Source organism: Melanerpes formicivorus, unplaced genomic scaffold, assembly GCF_026170545.1.
Source record: "Melanerpes formicivorus ecotype bairdi unplaced genomic scaffold, bMelFor1.0.p_v2 SCAF_595, whole genome shotgun sequence".
Classification (NCBI taxonomy): domain Eukaryota; kingdom Metazoa; phylum Chordata; class Aves; order Piciformes; family Picidae; genus Melanerpes; species Melanerpes formicivorus.
This window is the reverse complement of record NW_027142947.1, coordinates 76,829-99,585: the sequence shown is the minus strand read 5'-3', so window position 1 is coordinate 99,585 and position 22,757 is coordinate 76,829. Positions and strand designations below refer to the sequence as shown.

Genomic DNA, 22,757 nt, shown 5'->3' with positions numbered 1-22,757 from the left:
GGACTCAAGCTGTGGTGTAACCAGTGCAGTGTACATGGGCAGAATGACTTCCCTGCTCCTGCTGGCCACACTCTTCCTGATGCAGGCCAGGATGCCCTTGGCCTTCTTGGTCCCCTGGGCACACCGCTGGCTCATGTTCATCTTACTCTCGACCTCTACCCTATTAGGACCTAATCCCCCTTGTGCATTTTCATTTACAGATAAACAAGCAGAATCTCTTAAGTCTGAATAATAATCTTTATTTCTTTATTAGTTTATTTGTAAAAGGTACATTGTAATCCTGAGCTACTGCTTTTATACATTTAGCATCATACAAAGACAGATCATTTACAGTTTGATCATTTACATTTATTGTGCTCCAAAATCCTCATCTGAATATCATTCTGTCCTAGCAGGAACATAGATAATTTAAATTACATGTATCCCTGAAACATCCACATTAATTTACCCATCTGACCCCATTACCTAAATTACTACAGTCTTCTAACTCACTCAGGACATTCCTTCTGGATTTAGCAGTAACTTGTTCAAAACTATAAAGATGGGCAGTGCAAGAACTGGTCCCTCAGTCCTCTGTGAATACATCATTAGAAAAAGCTTTCTGCTTCCGTATTCTCTCAGCAAGTCAGTGCTAAGTTGACTGGACACACCTTGATGGAATGGTCCAAGTGCTAGCTTGCTCACTTTCTCCCTACAGCAGTTCATGTGAAGTTACAGTGTCTCCCTTTGCAGCGACCGGGGCACAGCTCTCCCCAACAGGGAAGGCCTGACACGATCAGAGGAAAGTAAGAGGCAACCCATCACCACCTTGCCAACTACATGACGTTGAAGTATTATGAAACAAGTCATATGAAATGCTTCCCTTAGACCCTGTAAAGGAACTTATTGGAGCCACCGGCGCTAAGTTCCATCGTCCGAGCATGGCTTTTAGGATTTGCCAGGTAAAAAGGAAAACCAAACCAAAACCAAACACCTAGGTCCCAGGATCCTGGAGAAGAAAGCATTTATCCCAACTGAAATCCAGTCCTGGATAAATGGGAATTTAATTGGACTACCAAAATAGCATCTCTCTACCTGAAAAGCCTCAAAGCATCCAAGTGTTTACAAATGCCTCTTGCAACAGTGTCAGCCTGCCGCAGGCCACCCACAGCTTCCACTTCCCGAATAAGGTCACTATGATCTGAGGCAACAGATACAGTAAGCAGTTCAAGCAAAACGCTTATTGCTTAGGTTTTAAAGCAAGCCACTTGGATATAGTTTGAGTTCAAATGTTAAGTACAAAGGTGAAGCTACTGTAGAAACACTTATAAACACTCTTGCTTTGGAACCCCGACGGAGCTAGAAAAAACGGCATACGGATTCTGAACGGAACGGAGGAAATGTAAAACTTAATACTGCCTGTTGAAAGAGAGTTCAACACCTAGAAAGACAAGAGTTATGAACATGTAAACACAGCTTTAGTATTCAGAGCTAGGGAATCTAGCAGCAAAACAAACTATTTGCATATTATGTAGTGCAATGAACATTTGTTCTTAAGAGACCCCCAGTCTTAAAACTACCTTGAAGAGAATGGAATCCTTACAGGAGAGGTTTTAAAAGTGTCCCAGACGTAGTATCCGGAACTGCTAGATGCTCATCCGCTCTAACCTAACGATTGCTCTATGCAAAACTGTGCTCTGGATAGCTGACTTTGATGGCTCCCCAGTAGCAGGCTCGGATGAGGCAGATTAAACCTAAGAGGTAAGCAACAGCCCAAGAGACGTACGTCGCGTGAAACTGCCTGGCGAAATCCTGCGTGCCAACCTAGGAGAGAAGCCAAGTGTCAAACATACAGCAGCAGCTGCTCTGCAGGGGACAGCAAATCACAGTGTGCTTGTTACTTTGGTAAGGGTAAATAGGATGTTAGCTTCGTTTTACACAGCCACAGGATCACTGAGCTTGGAAGGGAGAGCAGGAGTTCTCTAGTGCCAACCTCCCAGTCAAAGCAGGGCCAACCCTGAGGCCAGACCAAGCTGCTCAGGGTTTTTAACCCAGCTTGGTCTCAAAGACAACTCCCAAGGATGGAGGTTACACAAGCTACTGCGTACACATGATGGTGTTTTCATACTCAGTAAATGTTGTTAAAAATGAATACATATATGTAGATATAAGAAGAGATCTGTCTCTCACTGTTGATGTTTCTGGCTTTTATGAGGGAAACTGGAAAACCTTTCCTAACTCCTCCAAGCTCACACAGAGCAGAATGCAGGTCGTAACAGAATTTAGAGGTACAATGAGAAACACAGGGATTCCACTGCAGTTATTTCCTCATAGGTACTTCTCTGGGACTGCTGAGGAGGAAGTTTGCTCTGGTAACCAGTATCAGATACTCAGAGCCAAGCAAGCCAGACTGTTGTTACTTTATTACTCAGAAAACTACCTAAGCCTTTCAATTCATCAATAAATAGCTTATTACCTGGTTTCATTCCTTATATCTAGGACAATTTAGAAAGGTATCTACATGCTCCTAACTTAGGAATCCTACTGCACTCTGCTGCAGTAAAACTTACACTCTCGGCTACACAGCAATGTGTACTTCTGGAAACCTGACAGTTTTGAGCCCTAGCAAGAGCAAGATGTTCTGGCATTTCCACAGTGAAGTGCAACTCTTTCTCTGAAAACTTAAGATTTATGCAAGACAACAGGCAAGTTTAACATCAGGAAGACTCAAAGTGCCTGAACATCTATTTTTCTGGCTAACCTAGGTGACTAAGCTCATGGTTTTAGTAGAGGTGACAAAACCTGCACAAAGTGAGGAGTTTTGACTCAAATGCTGAGTCAGGCAGGGGATTTCCTCTGCACATGCACAGCCCTGCACACAGTTGCAAGTATATCATAAGTCCTTCACTCACAGTTAATCCCACTCCAATGAAGATGCAGATCATTCCAATTGTGATGTATGCACAGCAGCGTCTCCGTGGCAGGGCACTTCCAACAGAAGAACTGTGAGAAAGTGAACAGTGTTCCAAATTAGAGCACACACCACAACAAAACCCCAGCCAGCCACAAACCAACCCCCTACCTAAATAGCAACTGCTCAGTCGAAATGGAGGAAGAAAACAATGGCAATACACATACACCATCTGAAGGTTATCAACTTGTAGGCAGCCTACAACGACACCAAGCAGTGAGAGACAAGAGTCCAGGGTCGCTTTAAAGGGGAGTGAGCGCTAAATCACGGTGCTTACAACAGAGTGGTGCCACACCCACTCTTTGAGCAGCTCTGCCTCTCACATCCACAGCCAGCTCATCTATCTTCAACAGCCTTTGGACTGTGAAACCAAGTTGGCTTTGCAGCTTCCAGGAAGGTTGTAAGCCACCCTTTAGACTGTTAGCACACCTGTACATGGCTTAAATACATTTACAGCACATGTGTAGCTGGAAATCATTTCTACCACCACTAAGTGTCATCAACAATAATAACCTGCACTGGCTCCTGGCATGGTTACTCAGTACTGGTAAGTAGCTACATTCTGCCTTATTTCTTGAAGATAAAAAACAAAACCCAAAGTGTTGCAGTCACAGCCATGGAATTCTTTTCACATTCAACATCTCCATAGACTGAAATCCTTCAGACATGTTGAAGTCCGTTTCAGCCACTTCAAAAACATGACAAGTTTTTTACTTGCCAGTTTTCTTTCAGAGTTGTACCAAAAGTGATACGAGCTCACACAAATCACTGCTGACAACCCAGGTAGTAAAGAGATCCCCTGGAAGGTCTACTGCTCATCGTCTAGGCTAGGAACTCCAAGACAACCAAGCTTTGCTTCTCTACCTGCTGTGCTAAGCTAACTACTGCAGTGCTTCAGTCAGAATGTAAACCACAACAGAACATTGCATTCTTTAATACAAATCAGAAAAACTTATTCCAGAACTGAGCACTGTTTAGCAAATGCATCTGGAGTCACACACAGCTATACTAATGAGGAAAACTGGAACAGGACTTCCTTTCAGTGGACCTACATGTTCACTGTTTTTCAATGGAATGACTTCCCTATGAAGAGAGAATGAGATCCCTGGGGCTAATTATTCTTGAGAAGACTGAGGGGATCTCATCAATGTGCATAAATATCTGAGGGGTGGGTGTCAAGTGGAGAAGGCCATGATCTTTTTGGTAATGCACAGCAATAAGACAAGGATGAACACAGAAGATTTCACCTCAACATGAGGAACTTCTTCACAGTAAGGGTGACAGAGCACTGGAACAGGCTGTCCAGGAAGGTTGTGGAATCTCCTTCTCTGGAGATTTTCAAAACCCACCTGGATGCATTGCTGTGCAGACTACCCTAAGTGATCCTGCTTTGGCAGGGGGGTTGGACCTGATGATCTCTGGTGGTCCCTTCCAACCTCTATTACACTGTGATACTGTAACTAGAGAGGCAGAGATGCTTGCATGGAACATGTGCCATCTGTCTCACAGGTAGCTTTGAGGCATCCTGAAGCACTGAGTACTTCCTCCCATGCCTTTGGAAATACTGGGATGCTCATACTCTGTGTTCAAAGATGCAAAGGGGAAGTTCAGCATGTTCCAGATCAATGTCTGAAAGAAGAAAAGCATTGCTGAACCACTGAAGTAGTGCATCTATCATATGACTGACCAAATTTCTGCCTCCACTTAATTAACCACATAGTAAGGCCTCATATGCTCAGCATGTGACTCCAATTTTTTAAGCATTCATCTTAGGAAGCTTTCAAATAGTCTGCTTTAAGCAGCTTTACTCCAAGGGTAGTTCTTTAAAAGGAATTTCTAAAATGCTCCAAGGGAAAACAGAAAACACCCCATGGTCCTGCAGCCAACCTGCTGAGCTTCATCTTGCTAGGCAAGGGCTGAATACGGTAGCCACTTAGAAGCCAGCTGTTGCACATCAGAAGAGGGAGTTTCCAGGCAAAAAGCCTCACCATCTGCATTTGGGATGGCATTGCCAGGGTGTGTGGGGTGTGATTAGAAAGGGAAAATGCCCAACTGAGGAAAGAATGATATCTTAACACCCTCTCACACATGTGCCCCCCTCTGCCAACATACCCACACCCCAAAAGCTACCCTCAATTCTTCTACAGCTATTCTAGAAGAGGGAGAGGTTCTCTCATTCCAAGGAAACAAACAAAACCACAAAAACCCAAAGAAAGTTTCACCAAAGGGTAGAGGGAGGAGGTGTGTCCAAAAGCTGACCTGATGAGCACTGAGCTTGCCAAACCGACCTTAGGTTCCCTCCTTTACAGGATTTCCTGGCTCTGCACTCAGAAGGTTAATTCCATTAGAGTGCTGGATACCTTAAGATAAGCTGGTAGGAATGTCATGTCCAATACACCTAAAACACAGATGGTGTTTACTGCACTGGGAGCTTCACACGGAGACAAAGTTCATCTCAGGAAAGAGACCTTCACTTTCAGAGCTGTCTGACGGAGCCTCTTGTTTTTGTAATCACAACATCACAGGTGCTGCACATCCCCAGCAACAGGACAAGAGGGAATGGGCACAAACCTGAACATAGCAAGTTCCAGCTAACCGTGAGGAGGAGTTTCTGTATGGTGAGGGTGGTAGAGCCCTGAAACAGGCTGCTCACAGAAGTGGTGGGGTCCCTGTCTCTGGAGGAATTCAAAACCCATGCTGCTGTGCAACCTGCTCTGGGGGAACCAGGGGAGCCAGAGGAGATCTCCAGAGGTCTCTCCCAAACCCCACCACGCTGTGATCCTCTCAAGTTCCATGGCCTCCTCTGCCGTAAGAAAGGCTAGGAGAGGAAAGCATCACCTCAAATACCACAGAAATGAGATGCAGAGCATGTCTGAATTCAAGCACCTTTCTCTCTCCACATAAAATGACAAGGAAATAAATATATTAAGTTTCCACAGCCACATAGCAGAGCTGGGAATGTTTAGCAGTCCAAACAAACCTTAATTTATTTTTCATCTCACCACAGTGATGTTAGCCACTGGGCCTCTCTTTAGAGGGTAGAGTTTCCCTCTACCCACCCCAAATTACACATAAAAAACCCCCCTATCTAATTTTGCATAAAGAAAGCTGAAACCCTACTCCAAAACCTACCAGCTGTGGGAACTCTGACCATCTCAATTAGAAATATTAAAACTGGGGTCACCAGAACACTTTTAAATCACAGAAGCAGCTGCTTCCAGGGTGGGACTAAGGAGGGTGAAGTCACTACAAAGCTATCTGGAAGGCTGCAGTCCTCCTGGGCTGCTGCTAAGGAAGCAAAGGCATCTCCAGACCTTTGGTCTGTGGCAGCAGATATCAAAGACACCAAAGCCAATTTAGCACCAGGTAGTAATTAGGAGAGGAAAACCATCACAAGGGACAGAGGCTATTAAAGGAGTAGCACAGGAAAGAAGGCAGGGTGTTGTGCTCCAAATAATAGGAATTATTGCCAGGGTTTCAGACATGCTTTGAGAAGGGTTTTAAAGAGGAAGAGCACCTTCAAAATGCTGGCATTTGAATAGCACTGCTGAAAGCAGCCTCCACAGCACTGACTAACTTGCAACATTTCTCTCTTTCCTATAGGCATTGCAGACTTTAGAGGGTAAAACTCTTCCCTTCATTGGGGGTTCATAATTTTGTCAGACTTTAAAGAAGAAAAGAAATAGCAGGTTCTAAACAAACAATCATCAACAACAGAAGAATGGTATTCTGAAATGAAAGCTTGTACCATGCAATTTCCTTTCCAGTAACTGAATTCATGACCCTGCAGTCTCTGGATGGTTTACTATACAGCTTAGGAAAGAAACTAACAGACAAAACCCAATTCCTGCTTCTTCTCTGTCATTAAGTGAGAAAAATGCCAGAAGCCTTCCTTAAAACTCTGCCTCTTTTGGGAAACAGGCTGAGAAAACATTTGGCATTGTGTATTTTGAAACATAGGAGAACACTGACACACAATAAGAAACCCCAACCAACCAGCTTCCCATTCCCAAGGGTAATCCTCTGCACTGTAATTAAACTATACTGCAACAATGCCCTCATTAGCTACCTTTGTCGTCCCAGTGCTGCAGAAAACATGCAACTAAGGGCCCATGTCAGGCAGAAGCATCAGCAGGGCCTCAGCACACACCACACTTCCACTGGCATGATCAGGTTTGTAGTCCATTTCCAAAGAGATCTGGCCTTTTACCAGACAAATGACTTTGTTCTCTGCGCCACAGCTCATTCCCTGTATTTTCCAAGTTATTTTGCCAAAAAGGGAGGCTCCTGGGGGCATGGGGGAGAACACAGGGCAATGAACCAGAAAAAGCAGGTCACAACAGAAGTGTGACCACAGTGGTAGCAGGTAGGTGGAACTGAAAACAAATACAAACCCCAAGGTCCTGTTTCCCCCAACATCCCCTAAATTCCTTTCTCTGTGTACTGAGGCACAACCACTTCATTTTCCCTGCAGATTGTTTTGTTATTAACCTTTCCAGGAGTGACTCCTAACTTCCCTGCAGTTTTGCAAGGCATTAATACCAAGAGGTAGTTTCCATCAAGCTGTGTAGGTGGTCACAAACAAGCTATCTGCAGAGATTCACTGCACTTTCACAACTGCTTGAATCAGAACCATGAAAATTATTTGAGAACCTAAAAGCCTTAGCAGACATCTTCTTGTAAAAACCTCCTGCTGCTGTGACTCAGGGTCCCTTTTGCCTCAGTCTGACACTGTCCTTTTCACAGTGATAATCATTAACTGAAGGAATGAACAGCTTTGCATCTGACTAATCAGCTACTAATGAAATACCCCCACATTCCTTTCTGACTACTTAGCTACAGGTACAAGCAGCTAAAAGACCTGATAGAAAGCAGCAGGTCACCGCAGCTGTTTCATCATCACGACTCAAAGCTCTGCCTCACCTATGCTGTGCCCTAAATCCAGGCATTAGAAATGTTTGTGCTCCTGGAAGTGCAGAACTCCTGACCATCACACCTCCAAGGGGGGAAGACACCAAACAACTCATTCCATGCTAAATTACAGTATTTCACAGCTTGCATCCTAAGCTCAAGGCCAGAAGTGTCCATTGGTTAAGTTTTGGGTTGTACTCTGGAAGTCAGCTGCCACACAGGCTGTGATTGTCACAGACTGAACCCCAGAGAAGTTCTGGGTTTATTAGATATATATTTATCTTGTACATATTATTATTCCATAGATAGCATGCTCTGCACTGTATAGCAAAAAGACCAAGAAAACCTCAGAGTCCAGCTGGCTTTTGAAACACAAGCATCATAAGTCAGCAGATCAGATGGTATGATTTTTGGACTGCTGCTTGCAGTGGTTGTTTTTTCTGTTGTTGGTTTTGTTTGGTTGATTTTTGTTGATTGTTTTGGGTTATCTTAAGGTTAAGCAGCAAATCATTCTGTACCTAAGGAGGGTCAAGAGGAAAGCTGAGGTCAGCTATCAAGTGCGGCATGATAAATATAAAACATAATTGCAGTTAAAACCAAACAAGCCAAACCACCAAACACCAGGATTTAGAAGACTGCATGCAATTAGCCAGTAAATACACCTCTGCAAAGCAACTTCTCATCAAGGCCAGGAGTTTGACCTAAGCAAGCTAGAACATAGCCACTGCTCCACATCTGATTAGCTACACTCTTGAGGTTGAAGGCACCACTAGACTGACTGCTCTAGCAAATCCTCCAGTAAGAGATTTCAATCGCAATTAAAGGCTATGCCAACACCTATACAGCACGTTCATCCCAAGCCTTCTGCTTCCTCCAGTTCTGGGCCCCTCAGTTTAGGAAGGAGGTTGACTTGATGGAAGGTGTCCAGAGAAGGGCAACAACGCTGGGGAGGGGTTTGGAACACAGCCCTGGGAGGAGAGGCTGAGGGAGCTGGGGTGGCTTAGCCTGGAGAAGAGGAGACTCAGGGGTGACCTTATTGCTCTCTACAACTACCTGAAGGGAGGTTGTAGACAGGCAGAGGTTGGTCTCTTCTCCCAGGCAGCCAGCACCAGAACAAGAGGACACAGTCTCAGGCTGCGCCAGGGGAGGTTTAGGCTGGATGTTAGGAAGAAGTTCTACACAGAGAGAGTGATTGCCCATTGGAATGTGCTGCCCGGGGAGGTGGTGGAGTCACCATCACTGGAGGTGTTCAGGAGGAGACTTGATGGGGTGCTTGGTGCCATGGTTTAATTGTTTAGGTGGTGTTGGATTGGTTGATAGGTTGGACACAATGATCTCGAAGGTCTCTTCCAACCTGGTCTATTCTCTTCTCAGGGACCTGCTAGTTCCCTGACAACATGCAACACAGCTGTGGTTCTCAGGACAGTTTTGAAGCAATGTTTTTAAAGCCTTATTTATTTCATCCCCTGTGGTTGAGATTCCACAGACATTTAAAGTATATTATTTGTGTGGCTCTTAAATAACCCCCAACAATTCAAACTGAAGTATTCCTGACCTCAGATAAGAAAGGTCAAACTGCAGGAAGTCCCACACAAACCCAAACCCATAAAAAGCCCCTAAAAGCAAAATAAACCCACAACCCTGCTACTTCTTGTGCTCTAGAGTTCTCCTCCTTACTGAAGCAGACAAATCATTCCACACAGCATTAAACAAATTCATGCATTAAGACGTTTAACACCAGTTAGTTGCTGAGTTGTGAAAATAGTCAAGACAAGGCTCTTTCCTTGCCTGGCTTTTACAGTAAGGCAAATTCAAGTTCTGCATTCAAACATGACCCCTGATTAACCACAGGGAGGAAAATTTCAAGGACATCAGTTGTTTATTTTAGCAACCCATTCCTGTCTGGTGTGAGCAGCCTATTTTGGCTTCTAGCAGTTCAGTGAGAGCGTTTCAGTAACTGCAGGCTGGATTTGTGCACAGAGCATGGGGAGCTCATGTGCATGTAACATGCTCTTTAGCCTTGACACTCAGAGCAGCAGGGCAAGAGAATCAGCACAGCAGACACATTTTACTCCAAAGACTTCTCCAGAAGAAACACTTAGTTAATTCATATAACCTTGCTTTCAGAGAACTTACATTTTTTTGCAGTGTGGGCATTTTGCTAGTGTGTTAAACCTCAGTTCCATCCACTGTAAAAAAAGAAGAAAGAGAGAGGTTGACAATTTGGCCTGAGAAAATGTTTGTTGTACTTCATGCTAAATGCCCCTGTGAAACATTTTGCTTCTCAGGCTTTCTTTGACTTATTGCTTGCCTTCTTCCATAAATGGGATGCCCTTTTGTCAGTGGCAACACAGGACTGGGAACTCCATGTGAACATTTCCCATGGCTTGCCTCAGCATTACAAGACTCACTTGACGTAACGTGGCTTCACCCCCAGGCACAGTATGGCCAACACAACATCAACACAGAAGCTTCTCTTACTGCCATAACTGAATATGTCTTGAATCCAAACAAATGTGTTTGCTCTGGCACCATTACAGACAGATGCATTTGCCCACCTTTCCCCACACCTTGCATCATGTGTGAAAACCAAGTGTGCACAGAAAGGTCAGTTAGTTAATGTTTTATAAAGCTTATACAGACATCTGCCAGAACCACAGAAAGGTCTGGGCTGGAAAAGACCTCCAGAGGTCATCTAGTCCAACCCCCCTGCAGTCAGCAGGGACATTCTCAACCAGATCATCCAACAGATCCAAGTGCCAGGTGCTGCACTCTGGCCACAACAGCCCCATGCAGAGCTACAGGCTGGGGTTCGAGTGGCTGAGAGCTGCCAAAGGGAGAGAGACCTTGGGGTGCTGATTGACAGCTGCCTAAACATGAGCCAGCAGTGTGCACAGGTGGCCAAGAAGGCCAATGGCATCCTGGCCTGCATCAGGAACAGTGTGGCCAGCAGGAGCAGGGAAGTCATTGTGCCCTGTACTCAGCACTGGTTAGGCCACACCTTGAGTCTTGTGTCCAGTTCTGGGCCCTCAGTTTAGGAAAGATGTTGAGATGCTGGAAGGTGTCCAGAGAAGGGCAACAAAGCTGGGGAGGGGTCTGGAGCACAGCCCTGTGAGGAGAGGCTGAGGGAGCTGGGGTTGCTTAGCCTGGAGAAGAGGAGGCTCAGAGGAGACCTTCTTGCTGTCTACAACTTCCTCAAGGGAGGTTGTAGCCAGGAAGGGGTTGGTCTCTTCTCTCAAGCAACCAGCACCAGAACAAGAGGACACAGTCTCAAGCTGCGCCAGAGGAAGTTTAGGCTGCACAGAGCCCTGTCAAAGATCACCTCAAATATCTCCAGGCAGTTGGGGCTGTTCAGTCTGGAGAAGAGAAGGCTCTGAGGAGACCTAATTGTAGCCTTCCAGTATCTGGAGTGGGCTACAAGGAAGCTGTAGGGTTTTGGGTAATGACAGGACTGGGGGGAATGGAACAAAGCTAGATATGGGTAGATTCAGATTGGATGTTAGGAAGTTCTTCCCCATGAGGGTGGTGACAGACTGGCACGGGTTGCCCAGGGAGTTAGTAGAAGCCTCATCCCTGGAGGTTTTTAAGACCAAGCTGGATGTGGCTGTGAGCAACTTTATCTACCATGAGGGGTCACTGCCCATGGCAGGGGGGGTGGAACTGGATGATCCTTGGGGTCCCTTCCAACCCTAACAATTCTATGGGGCCCCAACCACCTCCCTGGGCAACTTGTTCCAGTGTTCCACTACCCTCATAATAAACACCTGTTTTAGGCTATGCCTTTAGAATTTAGCTGCAGACTTTGAGCAGAAAAGCAGGAAAATACAAATAATTCACTACTGGGTGTAAAAAGGAACACAAAAGATTATTCTAAACAAATTCATTGGACAGAATGTCTGGGACAAGAAAGCTGTACCAGAACAACCTTTCACATTTCACTTCCATTCCCATTCTTTTTCTTTTTCCTCTAGCTTGGCTGTTCTGCTCTCTCTGGGGAAGATAATAATGCTTCTGGCTGGCCTTGAGAAAAGATGAGAACTAACACTGCTTTCTCTCAACCCCTCTTCTGGTAGAGGGGGAAGGAGGTTTGGGGGGAAGGGGCAGTGGGGCAGCTTCCCTGGTCTGTAGGGGACAGCAGAGGGAGGCCAGGAGGATTTCTGTGTTATTTGCTAATTGTAAATATCTGTATAATGTTGTAAATCCTGTATGGCTGTACACATTCCTTGCATCCCGTTGCAGAGTGGAGTTTTTGCCTGTCAGTACAGCTTCATTTGCTTCCAACTGAGTTAGTTGTGCTGAGTTAATGTTGATGGGAAACTTCAACCCACTACAAGAGCCTGTTCCTAACATCCAGTCTAAATCTGCTCTTCTAGTTTGAAGCCATTGCCTCTCATCCTATCACTGCAGGCCTTTGCAAACCGTCTCTCTCCATCCTTCCTGTAGCCCCCTTCAGGTACTGGAAGGCTGCAATTAGGTCTCCCCAGAGCCTCTTCTTCTCCAGGCTGAATACCCCCAGCTCCCTCAGCCTGTCCTTACAGCAGGGGTGCTCCAAACCCCTGATACAGATCAAGAATAGAGAACACTCTTGGCTATGAACATGACATTTTAAAAGGGGACATATCAAACCATACATGGGATGGTCATAACTTTCCATGCACAGACTAAAACCAGTCTGGTAAACAGCCTTCAGTGAAAGTAATGCCTAGAACTACCTCAACCAGAGGACACCCAGTCATATATTCACTTAAACCCACCAGGTTTAGTTACATTTCATTCAGAGATAACAGAAGTATTAAACACATCTTAAATGTCCACCCTGAACAAGGAGAAGATTGTTGTGCCTCATTCTGTAAGCTCTTATACTGGAACCACAGCTCTCTTCTGCTTGCCTTTCAACTGGAGGTAGTTTCATTCTAATTTGGGTCTAATTCTCCACTTACCAGAAACCCAGCATTTTTCTCCTGGTTCTGAAGTATCCAATTACAACACTAATTACATATTAGTGTTAAATATTCTTTCCTACAAAGACTTAGTTAAACTGTTTTAGCTCAGTTATATTTGACTCCTTAATACAAGGAAAGCATCTGTAATGCTCCCCACCTGAGCAATGCATTTCAGGAGCATTAATTCTCCCTTCCACACTCCTGCCAGAGGAGCAAGGTGACTATTTGCTTGCATCCCTGTCAAAAACTACTCAGTTCTACTTGGGACTACAGAAGAAGAGCATGATAAAGTGTGGTTGCCAGTGCCAGGGGTGAAGCCAGGCCCCTTCAGAACTGGTTTTTCACAGGATCACCAAGGTTGGAAGAGACCTCAAAGATCATCAGGTCCAACCTGTCACCACAGACCCCATGACTAAACCATGGCACCAAGTGCTCCAGTGCCAGAAACAGAAGCAACCAGCACCAGAACAAGGGGACACAGTCTCAAGCTGTGCCAGGGGAAGTTTAGTCTGGAGGTGAGGAGAAAGTTCTTCACTGAGAGAGTTGTTAGCCATTGGAATGTGCTGCCCAGGGAGGTGGTGGAGTCCCCATCCCTGGAGGTGTTCAAGAGGGGATTGGACGTGGCACTTGGTGCCATGGTCTAGTCATGGGTCTGTGGTGACAGGTTGGACTTGATGATCTTTGAGGTCTCTTCCAACCTTGGTGACACTGTGTGATACATAAAAAGTATTTGCAATTCAATTTAATCTCTGTATATTGGTTTTATTCCAGGGTGGGCAACTCCATTTAAGAAGTTACTCATTAATGATCTAAGGTTCTCTTTCAGGATTCCTGATTGTTAGCCATAATTATCAATGGGTACAAACTCAAATGCCTTTGGACGCTAAGTATTGATGTGGAAAGAAAAGGACAGGTTTTGCTAAGTGGCTTTAACTGAGAGAGACCTGGAAGCACCAGCAGCACTGATATGGTGCCTGCTGCACATCTCAGACACATTTGCAGAAACATGAAAGGAAAAAGGCAGAAAGACATTCAAGCTACAAGAATCCAGACCACGTTGGCATAGTGGGGAAAGGTTATTTTCCTACACAGTCCAATTACTGGATTTAAGAAGTAGTTTAAACCATGCTCAAAGCTGGTATTTTTACTCATATTCCAGAGTGCTTCAAAGCACCTAATTCAGTTCCATGTCATTCAGGAAACCTGAGGTTACAGGAAATTGAGCTCCCTGCCAACAACACAAGCTGTGTTTCTCTCCTGCAAGCAACACAATAAACAATAGCCCAAATCCCTGGTTAGATGTGCTGAAGCAGGTGAGGGTTTCAGAGAGCTCTGAAACTTGGACAAATCCAGATATCCTTCAAGGGATTTGCTAGAAGAGGAGATGTCAAACTTCAGAGACTAAAATAGTTCTCAGTGCATTCAGTGGAGGGAAAACCAAAAGGCATATCCCTGCATACAGCTCCTTCTGCTAGACAAGCTTCTTCTCCACTCCTGCCAGGTCTTCTGAGAAATCAAAGTACCTCTGCAGATTAAAATGTTTCTTCATTTTCTAAAGATCTCAAAGGGTTTTCTAGTCAATTATTTTAAAAGTAGTACATTTAATATTTGATCAGTTGCCTTTTTTTTGAGCACTGACAGAGCACTGCTGACAAACCACAGTGGTTGGCCTACAGCCTGGGGCTTTGACAGCTTGCTGCTGACTTCTTGACCTTAAGGCTCTGACAGCAGGAAAGGATGAAGGGGGACACAGGGATACCCCTCCCCTACTTGCCACCACTTCCAAAGGCAAGTCAGTATCTGAAAGTCACTAATTACCCCAGGCAGAGACCTCTGGAAGAGGGCTTGTGGAGAATGAGTGACTTAGTGCTGCCAGAAGCAGTAACTCAGCCACAGGTCAAGGCCAGAAGCTCTCAAGGGACCCCAAAGCAGATTCATCAGGAACAGTTAAAACTCTCATCCTGCCCCACCCCCCCTTTTCCTATCCTACCACTTCTTCCACTTGTCTGAACTTGAAACAGAAACAGTGAAAACCTTAACACAGAAGAGAACCCTATCAGGTTACACAAATAATCTGACGAACAAAACGTGAGTAAAGTAGCAACAGCTCAGCTGCAGCATCACTGTCATTCTCCCAGATGGGACAGAGAAACTTGCAGGTGCTCCACAGCACAGAGCATGTGCTTAAAAATTCATAACACACATACCAGAGGTGCAGAGGCAGGGAAAGCACAGCCCATGCTTCTGCTTTCAGATGGCAGGAGGGAAACAAAGCACCCAACAATCAGTTCTTGTAAGAGTATCATCTTGTTCACCACCTTTCCAAGAACACAGAAGGAGCAACTGCCAATTTGACTTTTCCACCCCAGGGATTCTAGCTTGGCTTGTCTATTTATTTACTTTTTAACTGCCAAGCTTACTGGGCTGGTGAGAAATGCACCTACTTGCTCGGCAGTGTGGAGATCTAAAAGGGCAGAAAGACCTTCACAAAAGCTGAGTTTCCAGGCTGGCTAAAGCACCTCTATTTTATTTCTCTGCTGACTCTCAAACCCAAGCAATACTCTGATTTTTCTTCAGCAAAAAAAATGAGTAGAACCTGAAACTTAGGAACAGAAAAAACCAGAAGCAGCCAAAGAACAGAGGGAAAGCTGCATAAAATGAGCAAAAAAGTCTGGGTTTCGATAACTCAGCATAGAAGAAAGCAAGTTGCAAATTTCCAATGAATTAGAGAGCTTCTTTTTGACATACCACAAAGAGGTGAACAGGTCTTACCAGCTGATGGGACTATGAAGTTGAAAATGCTGCAGCTCCCTATAGCAGCCACCAGCTCTGAAGTCATGTGGACAAATTCCACATGAAGAAACTTAGGCTTTTAAGGCATAATCTTGTAGTTATGGGCAAACCCAGCCCCTATGGGTTTGTTGTTGGAAGGGTTGTTTTTCGGTGGCTTTGTTTGTTTGTTTTGGTGTGGGTTGTGGGGTTTTTTGGTTGGTTGGTTGATTTGGTGTTGGGTTTTTGTGTGTTTTTTTAAACTTATGTTCACCTAAATAAACTCTACTGTGAAACACAGAATTAATTTGTGCTGCTCCTATAGAAAGCAAAGAAAGAATAAAGTCAAATTAAACTCCCATGATCCTGAAGGACACCAAAGATAAGTCAATAATTTAGCAATGAGAATTTTACTCCATAAGACTGACTCTCCCTTAGAAGCAATAACAATAAACAACAAAAATCACATAGAGGAGGTGGTCTTTCATGTAACCATGTGAAAACTCAAAACTGCAACTCTTATACAGCAAGTTTGCTGATGACACCAAGCTGTGTGGTGCAGCAGACATGCTGGAGGGAAGGGAGGCCATCCAGAGGGACCTGCATAGGCTGAAGAGGTGGGCACAAGCAGGGTCCTGCATCTGGGTCAAGGCAATCCCAGGCACAAATCCAGGCTGGGCAGGGACTGGCTGGAAAGCAGCCCTGAGGAGAGAGACTTGGGGGTGCTGGTGGACAAAAAGCTCAACAGGAGCTCTCAGTGTGCACTTGCAGCCCACAAAGCCAATCAGATCCTGGGCTGCAGCAGGAGAAGTGTGGCCAGCAGGGCAAGGGAGGTGATTCTCCCCCTCTGCTCAGCTCTGGGGAGACCCCACCTGGAGTACTGCCTCCAGTTCTGGAGCCCCTATGGCAAGAGGGATGTGGAGGTGCTGGAAGGTGTCCAGAGAAGGGCCAGGAGGATGAGCAGAGGGCTGGAGCACCTCTCCTGTGAGGACAGACTGAAGGAGTTGGGGCTGTTCAGTCTGGAGAAGAGAAGGCTCCCAGGTGACCTCATTGTGGCCTTCCAGGATCTGAAGGGGGCTACAGGAAGGCTGGGGAGGGACTGCTCAGGATCTCAGGGTGTGATAGGACTAGGGGGAATGGAATGAAGCTGGAGGTGGGGAGATTCAGGCTGGAGGTGAGGAGGAAGTTCTTCCCCATGAGAGTGGTGAAGCCCTGGAATGGGTTGTCCAGGGAAGTGGTTGGGGCCCTGTCCCTGGAGGTGTTTAAGGCCAGGCTGGATGAGGCTGTGGCCAGGCTGATGTAGTGTGGGGTGTCCCTGCCCATGGCAGGGGGGTTGGAACTAGATGATCCTTGTGGTCCCTTCCAACCCTGACTGATACTATGATACTGCTTTTGCCTGTGCAGTTTCAAAGCTGTGCTAGAAAACAGTTTCATTATAATATTGAATGATGACTACAGGAATCCTGCAGGCACAGAACAGTTTGTAAAATGTTACTATATTAAAAAAAAACAAACTAAAAGAAAACCTTTAATAAAGGATTCCTGGTTTATAACCTATACTTCAGATGGTCTTTTTCTTCCATAGATCCAGTAGTTTCCTGTCAGTAACACAATTCTATACTGCCTACAGGGTTCTTGCTAGTTAAGGTCACACAGGCACTTTGTACTTTTAAAAAAGCCAAGAGAAAACCCAGTGCAGCTATCTCTGGTTATAGCTACTGATCTTCAGCAAGGAGTATACCCTATGGAATAGGAATTCCTATGGAATAGGAATATACCCAATCTATAGGTAGAAATAGCTGATAGAATATTTCTCAAGAAACCCTCTGATGGTTTCTCAGATACTGCCCCACCTGCAAATTCATAATCAAATCCCTAGTTGCCTTTTAAATAAAAGACAAGGCTGGGCCATCTCCCACCCCCTGCATTTATCATCTGCTGCAGTAGTTAAGCCATTATTGCACACCTCACTGATCAATAAAGCTGAAGATTTGAAGGAACAAGTCTATTTCACTACAGAGCTTATCTCAAGCAAACCCTTCTCTCACTGCTGATCCAAGCCAACATGGAATCCCATGCCCTAGTTTCCTCTTTCCATTCACACCATGTATTTGAGCATTCTCTGGCCTTTATCTATCCTAGGAGCTTTTGCTGAAGGAACACACCAGCACTCTGGTCATTATGCAGGTTCATCAGCTGTATCACTTCTCCCTGCCATTTCCAAGAACTCACAAACCTGACAAACATTTGAGCACTACTGGATAAAGAAGCTAAAACTAAACTTGTGTACTGCAGAGATCCTTCTTAAATCCAAGTATGGCAGCCATCCATGGCAAACACTGACAATTCAACAGCAAAAGAGCATCCTTGCATTCTTTACTTCAAAATTGCAATCAACAGACAGCCTCACATGCAAACCAAGATCTCCAGCTTTGTAACAACTCAGAGAGAAACTAACAGTAAGTGCCATAACAAACAGCTTTCAGGGGTCCATAAAGCAAGGCAGAACTACCCTCAGCCACTGCAGAACACAACCAGTGTTGCACTGAACAGAACTTGGAAGGACAACTTCCTTTTCCAGCTCTATCCACCATCACATCACTAAGCATCAAGACTGACTTTGGGCTTTACTCATGCATACACAGAAAGACTGTTAGAAGTCTTCTTGAAATGCATATAGAGGCATATAACCAAATAGAGACCACACATCCATAGCAATATGAGCACAGAAGCAGCTTCAGCTCCTCAGTGACGCCAGAGAGTGAGGCAATATGCTCCTTAAAGTGCTTACAACAAATAGCTCAAGGGATAGAACAGTAAGTCAGGAGGAGAATCTGGTGCTTTACTTACAAGGAATGTATTTCCACAGTGCCCACATACCACTCTAGTTCCATCTGGTTGGACTGGCAAGGCAGGCTGAGCTGGCTGCTCTTCTGGGATCAGCATTACTGGACCAAGAGTAATGATGCGTCTGCTGCGTTAAGAACATTAGATGCACATGTAATTAAGCCAGCAAGAGAGCAGCACAAGGAGTTTAAGCAATTAACTCAGTTACTACCAAATATTTAACACTTTAAAAAACAGAGAAGGCACCAGTTTGGGGGTCTCTCAAGTGCTTTCCTTCTCAGTTTTGGTAACATTCTCTTTCACTGTAAGACCAGCCAGAACGCTGCAGAGATCAAAGACCTGCCACCACATGGGAGAAACTCCTCAGGAAAATTAAATCTTAATACCCAGGTTAAGCAAGCTCATGAATTGGAATGGACATACCCATGTGACTCATGCAGAAAGAGTAAGGACTCTTCCATAACCTAGCTCTCCTTCCCAAGTCAGATACACTTCCCTTCCATGCTACTGTCAATCATACCAATATAAGCAGCACACCAACATTTGTGCAGTAACAACTCCATTCAAAGTAAGTGAAATACAAAAGAAAACCACCCCAGGTTGACTAAATACAACTGATGTGCCTTTACAAAGTTCAAGTATTTACTTGTATGCTCAATATGTTTCCACTTTAACTGAGGAGAGAGACTTGGGGGTGCTGGTGGAGGAGAAGCTCAACAGCTCTCAGTGTGCACTTGCAGCCCACAAAGCCAATCAGATCCTGGGCTGCAGCAGGAGAAGTGTGGCCAGCAGGGCAAGGGAGGTGATTCTCCCCCTCTGCTCAGCTCTGGGGAGACCCCACCTGGAGTACTGCCTCCAGTTCTGGAGCCCCTATTACAAGAGGGATCTGGAGGTGCTGGAAAGTGCCCAGAGAAGGGCCAGGAGGATGATCAGAGGGCTGGAGCACCTCTCCTGTGAGGACAGACTGAAGGAGTTGGGGCTGTTCAGTCTGGAGAAGAGAAGGCTCTAAGGTGACCTAATTGTGGCCTTCCAATATCTGAAGGGGGCTACAGGAAGGCTGGGGAAGGACTGCTCAGGATCTCAGGTAGTGATAGGACCAGGGGGAATGGAATGAAGCTGGAGGTGGGGAGATTCAGGCTGGAGGTGAGCAGAGGCTAGCTTAGGGACACGTCTGAGCTACATGCTTTGAAGATTGTTTTAATAACATTAGGAGGTTTTTGATTCAACCTGGTTACCAAACATACCATGTACTGCAAATGAAGTACCTCAAACATTTTTTCACTTGGAAAGTGTTTGGAATATTTTGAAGTTTTCCAAGATTGTATTATTTGGTTGGCAGAGACCTTCAAGATCATAGGTTGGAGGTGATGATCTTTAAGGGCTCTTCCAACCTGGTTTATTCTATTCGTAAGAAGTCTCCCTCCCTCCTCCACTGTTTCAAAATCAGAATAGCCACTGTACTGGGGACTAGGGCATTTGATGAGGTAGAGCTCCCATTTCATTGTCCTCAACATAGCCTTCATCCCAGTTTCTCCTGTTAAAGCTCCACCACTTGCAATCAAACAACTCCTACCTCAGCAGATCTCGAACACCCTAAGCCAAATGGTAAGAATGCTCACTATGGCAATCTTGCCTGGGAGGAGATTAAAACCTCAGTGTGAGAAGGGAGGACAGGACTGAAGCCAACCTACAGATCACTCTCCTATTTCATTCTGAAATCACCACTCTGAAGGAGGCCAAGTGAGCAACCTGTGTGTTTGCTATAATGAAGCTTACAAGAAGTGATGAATGTTAAGCCCCTTAAACAAGGGAGTTTCTTCTCTGTTCTTTATACCATTTGTTCCTTAGGAAGCAGCTAAAATGGGAAATACATTTAAGCTGACCACTCAATACATCATTTCTCCCCCTCTTTAATAGGAAATAAATGAATAAAAGAATCAAAATTCACACTAGCACAACCTGTGCCTGCAGTCATGCTCTTGTAGTGTCTGTGCCTCAAGGCCCAGGCTTGAACCTCTTTTAGTTTTAAAATATTAAACACAAAGAGCACCTTTATTTTTAAAGCAAATGATCTCAAGGCATTTGGCACTCTTACCAGTTTGGTCTTGGGCAGCCTATTTTCCGAGAGGTATCCTTACAGATAAGGAGACAGTTACATTGACATCTAACGTACTTCTTCCCTGAAGGAGGGTTTTTGATTGGCTAAACAAAAACAAAACACCAAAGAACACACATCAGAAGTTACAGCAATTATTCTTTCCCCCCCCACCCCCCTCATAAGAGTGTGACAAAGCAGAACAACTTCAGGGAGAACTTCTTGCTACCAGAGAAATACAGTTCCTCTTACAGTGAAAACTGGACTGCAGATAAAATTAGAAGCTCTCTCTCTCTTCCCAGAGAAAGAAGTGCAAATTTCCTCCCTAGAACACACAAAAAAAAGAGATTCTGCAAACTAATGGAAAAACCTTTCATATTTCAGCAATGGAGGGCTCAAGGCTTCAGTTTCATTATTTTTTAAATGTGAGCTTAAATAGCAGTAGCTTTTTTTAAGAACCAGTCAAAATACAAGCAAGCCTCCTTGCCCAGTGCTTTGTACAGCAGTGAAAGGATCACAGCCTGGTTCTCAATCACTAAGAGTATGTAGCCATCACTGAACTGTAATGTCAGATTAACCTGTGCTGCAATTATCTTTTCTCCAACCTGGGAGTCAAGTTTCCAAGTCCCTTTCATGCAGCAAATCGAAGCTGCAAGATGCTTTGTTTAACTTGAAACATTATATATCAGCAGGGAAAGTCAGTATTGATGGCAGGTTCCCTACTCTGAAGCGAAGAAAAAAAGGAAGATGTTTTCTTACAGTCTTTAGGCTTCCTGTTTCTGGTCATACTTTAAAGTTATTTTCATAAAATAACCCCACTTCCATGCAAATGCAGCTAGTAGCTGTGAAGTGCTACAGCACCAGATTCTGAAACTAAAACTGGCAGGGAGCAAGAAAATAGAAGCAGAAGGCCAAATACTGAAGACTTGAATTAAGAAATGGGGGGGAGAGGAGCAAAAAGGTCTGTGACCACTGGAAAGGAACAACAATGTATGAGTTTCAGAAGTGCTGTGCTGTGGTTTGTTAGCAAGCTAACAAATCAACTGCACAGCATTGGAGGAGGAAGGCCTACATCTGGGGAGGGGTGTGGGTTAGTTACTTCGTTTCTTCTACTCTGGAAGTAATTCCATTCTTCATTTCTCTTCACCCCACCAAAACCAGCTTCAGTGTGCTCTACAGAAGAATAATTGCTTAAACTGACATCTTTGCTTTTTGTCCTCCCCAGAAGGAAACATCCTGTGCAGCCAGCTCAACAGCACCAAGATTTATTTGAACTGCTTATGACCACCCTACTGCCAGCGGCCCTTGAACTTGCGTGACAGCTACATCAGCAGTCAGCTGTGCTGACAGCTCCTGCGCAGGGATGGCAGGAAGGGACTCAGCCTTTTCAGATGAATTCTACCAATGACACATTTCAACTTCCAACAAAAAAAAAAGCAAACACTAAAAAAAAGAATCCATTTTACCGTAGCTTCATTGCAAACTGTGCACTTGACAACATGCTGGTGCAGCTTGCCATCCAAATTGATCAGTGACTGGCACACACGGCAGTTTATGACAGGAACACCGCTGGCATCTGGGCTTGCAATGGCAGTATATGGAGGAGGAAGCTCTGCTGCAAGAGAGGAGGAAAACTCAGTTGAGAAACAAAAGGTTTAGGGGATCCTAACACACTGTTAGCAAAGGCTGAAGTCACAACCTCAAAAAAAAACCCCAAAGAAACAAACAGAAAAACCCAAAGAAAAAGCTCATAAGTACAAACATAAAACAAACTTAAGTTGGGTTTTAGAATAGAATTAACCAGGTTGGAAAGGACCTTTGAGATCACCAAGTCCAACCCATCACTCAACACCATCTAATCAACTAAACCATGGCACTGAGTGCCCCCATCCAGTCTCTTCTCAAACACCTCCAGTGATGGTGACTCCACCACCTCCCTGAGCTGCACATTCCAATGGCCAATCTCTCTTGCTGGGAAGAATTTCATCCTAACATCCAGCCTAAATCTCCCCTGGCACAGCTTGAGACTGTGTCCTCTTGTTGTGGTGCTGGTTGCCCTTCTCCACAGCTTTTGTGACCCAAACATCAATGGTACCTGAAAGCTTACCAGCAACAGAAATACACCATTAAGTCACACCAGAAAAAAATAGATCCAAAGGCTTTATCTATGCAACTGTTTTCAAACCAGCTTTTTACAGTCTTTAGAAAAGGGGAAGAAACACCAAACAACCTCAGTAAAATC

General features: G+C 44.8%; 1 protein-coding gene across 2 annotated transcripts in view; it reads right to left on the bottom strand.

The window, feature by feature from the left end:
* Positions 1–218: 218 nt before the first annotated feature.
* LOC137460424 (type 2 phosphatidylinositol 4,5-bisphosphate 4-phosphatase) overlaps positions 219–22,757 on the bottom strand; it is a 28,328-nt gene continuing 5,789 nt past the window's right edge. Inside the window, exons 2-7 of one of the 2 annotated variants that reach the window (XM_068170774.1) lie at positions 21,982–22,127; positions 20,516–20,622; positions 18,424–18,547; positions 9,998–10,050; positions 2,892–2,982; positions 219–1,803 (exon numbers count right to left, since the gene is read on the bottom strand). In XM_068170774.1, the coding sequence (XP_068026875.1) occupies positions 1,660–1,803; positions 2,892–2,982; positions 9,998–10,050; positions 18,424–18,547; positions 20,516–20,622; positions 21,982–22,127 (665 nt within the window). In that variant the 3' untranslated portion in view covers positions 219–1,659. Of the gene's footprint in view, positions 1,804–2,891; positions 2,983–9,997; positions 10,051–18,423; positions 18,548–20,515; positions 20,623–21,981; positions 22,131–22,757 lie in introns of both variants that reach the window. The other variant, XM_068170773.1, reaches the window with a different exon arrangement.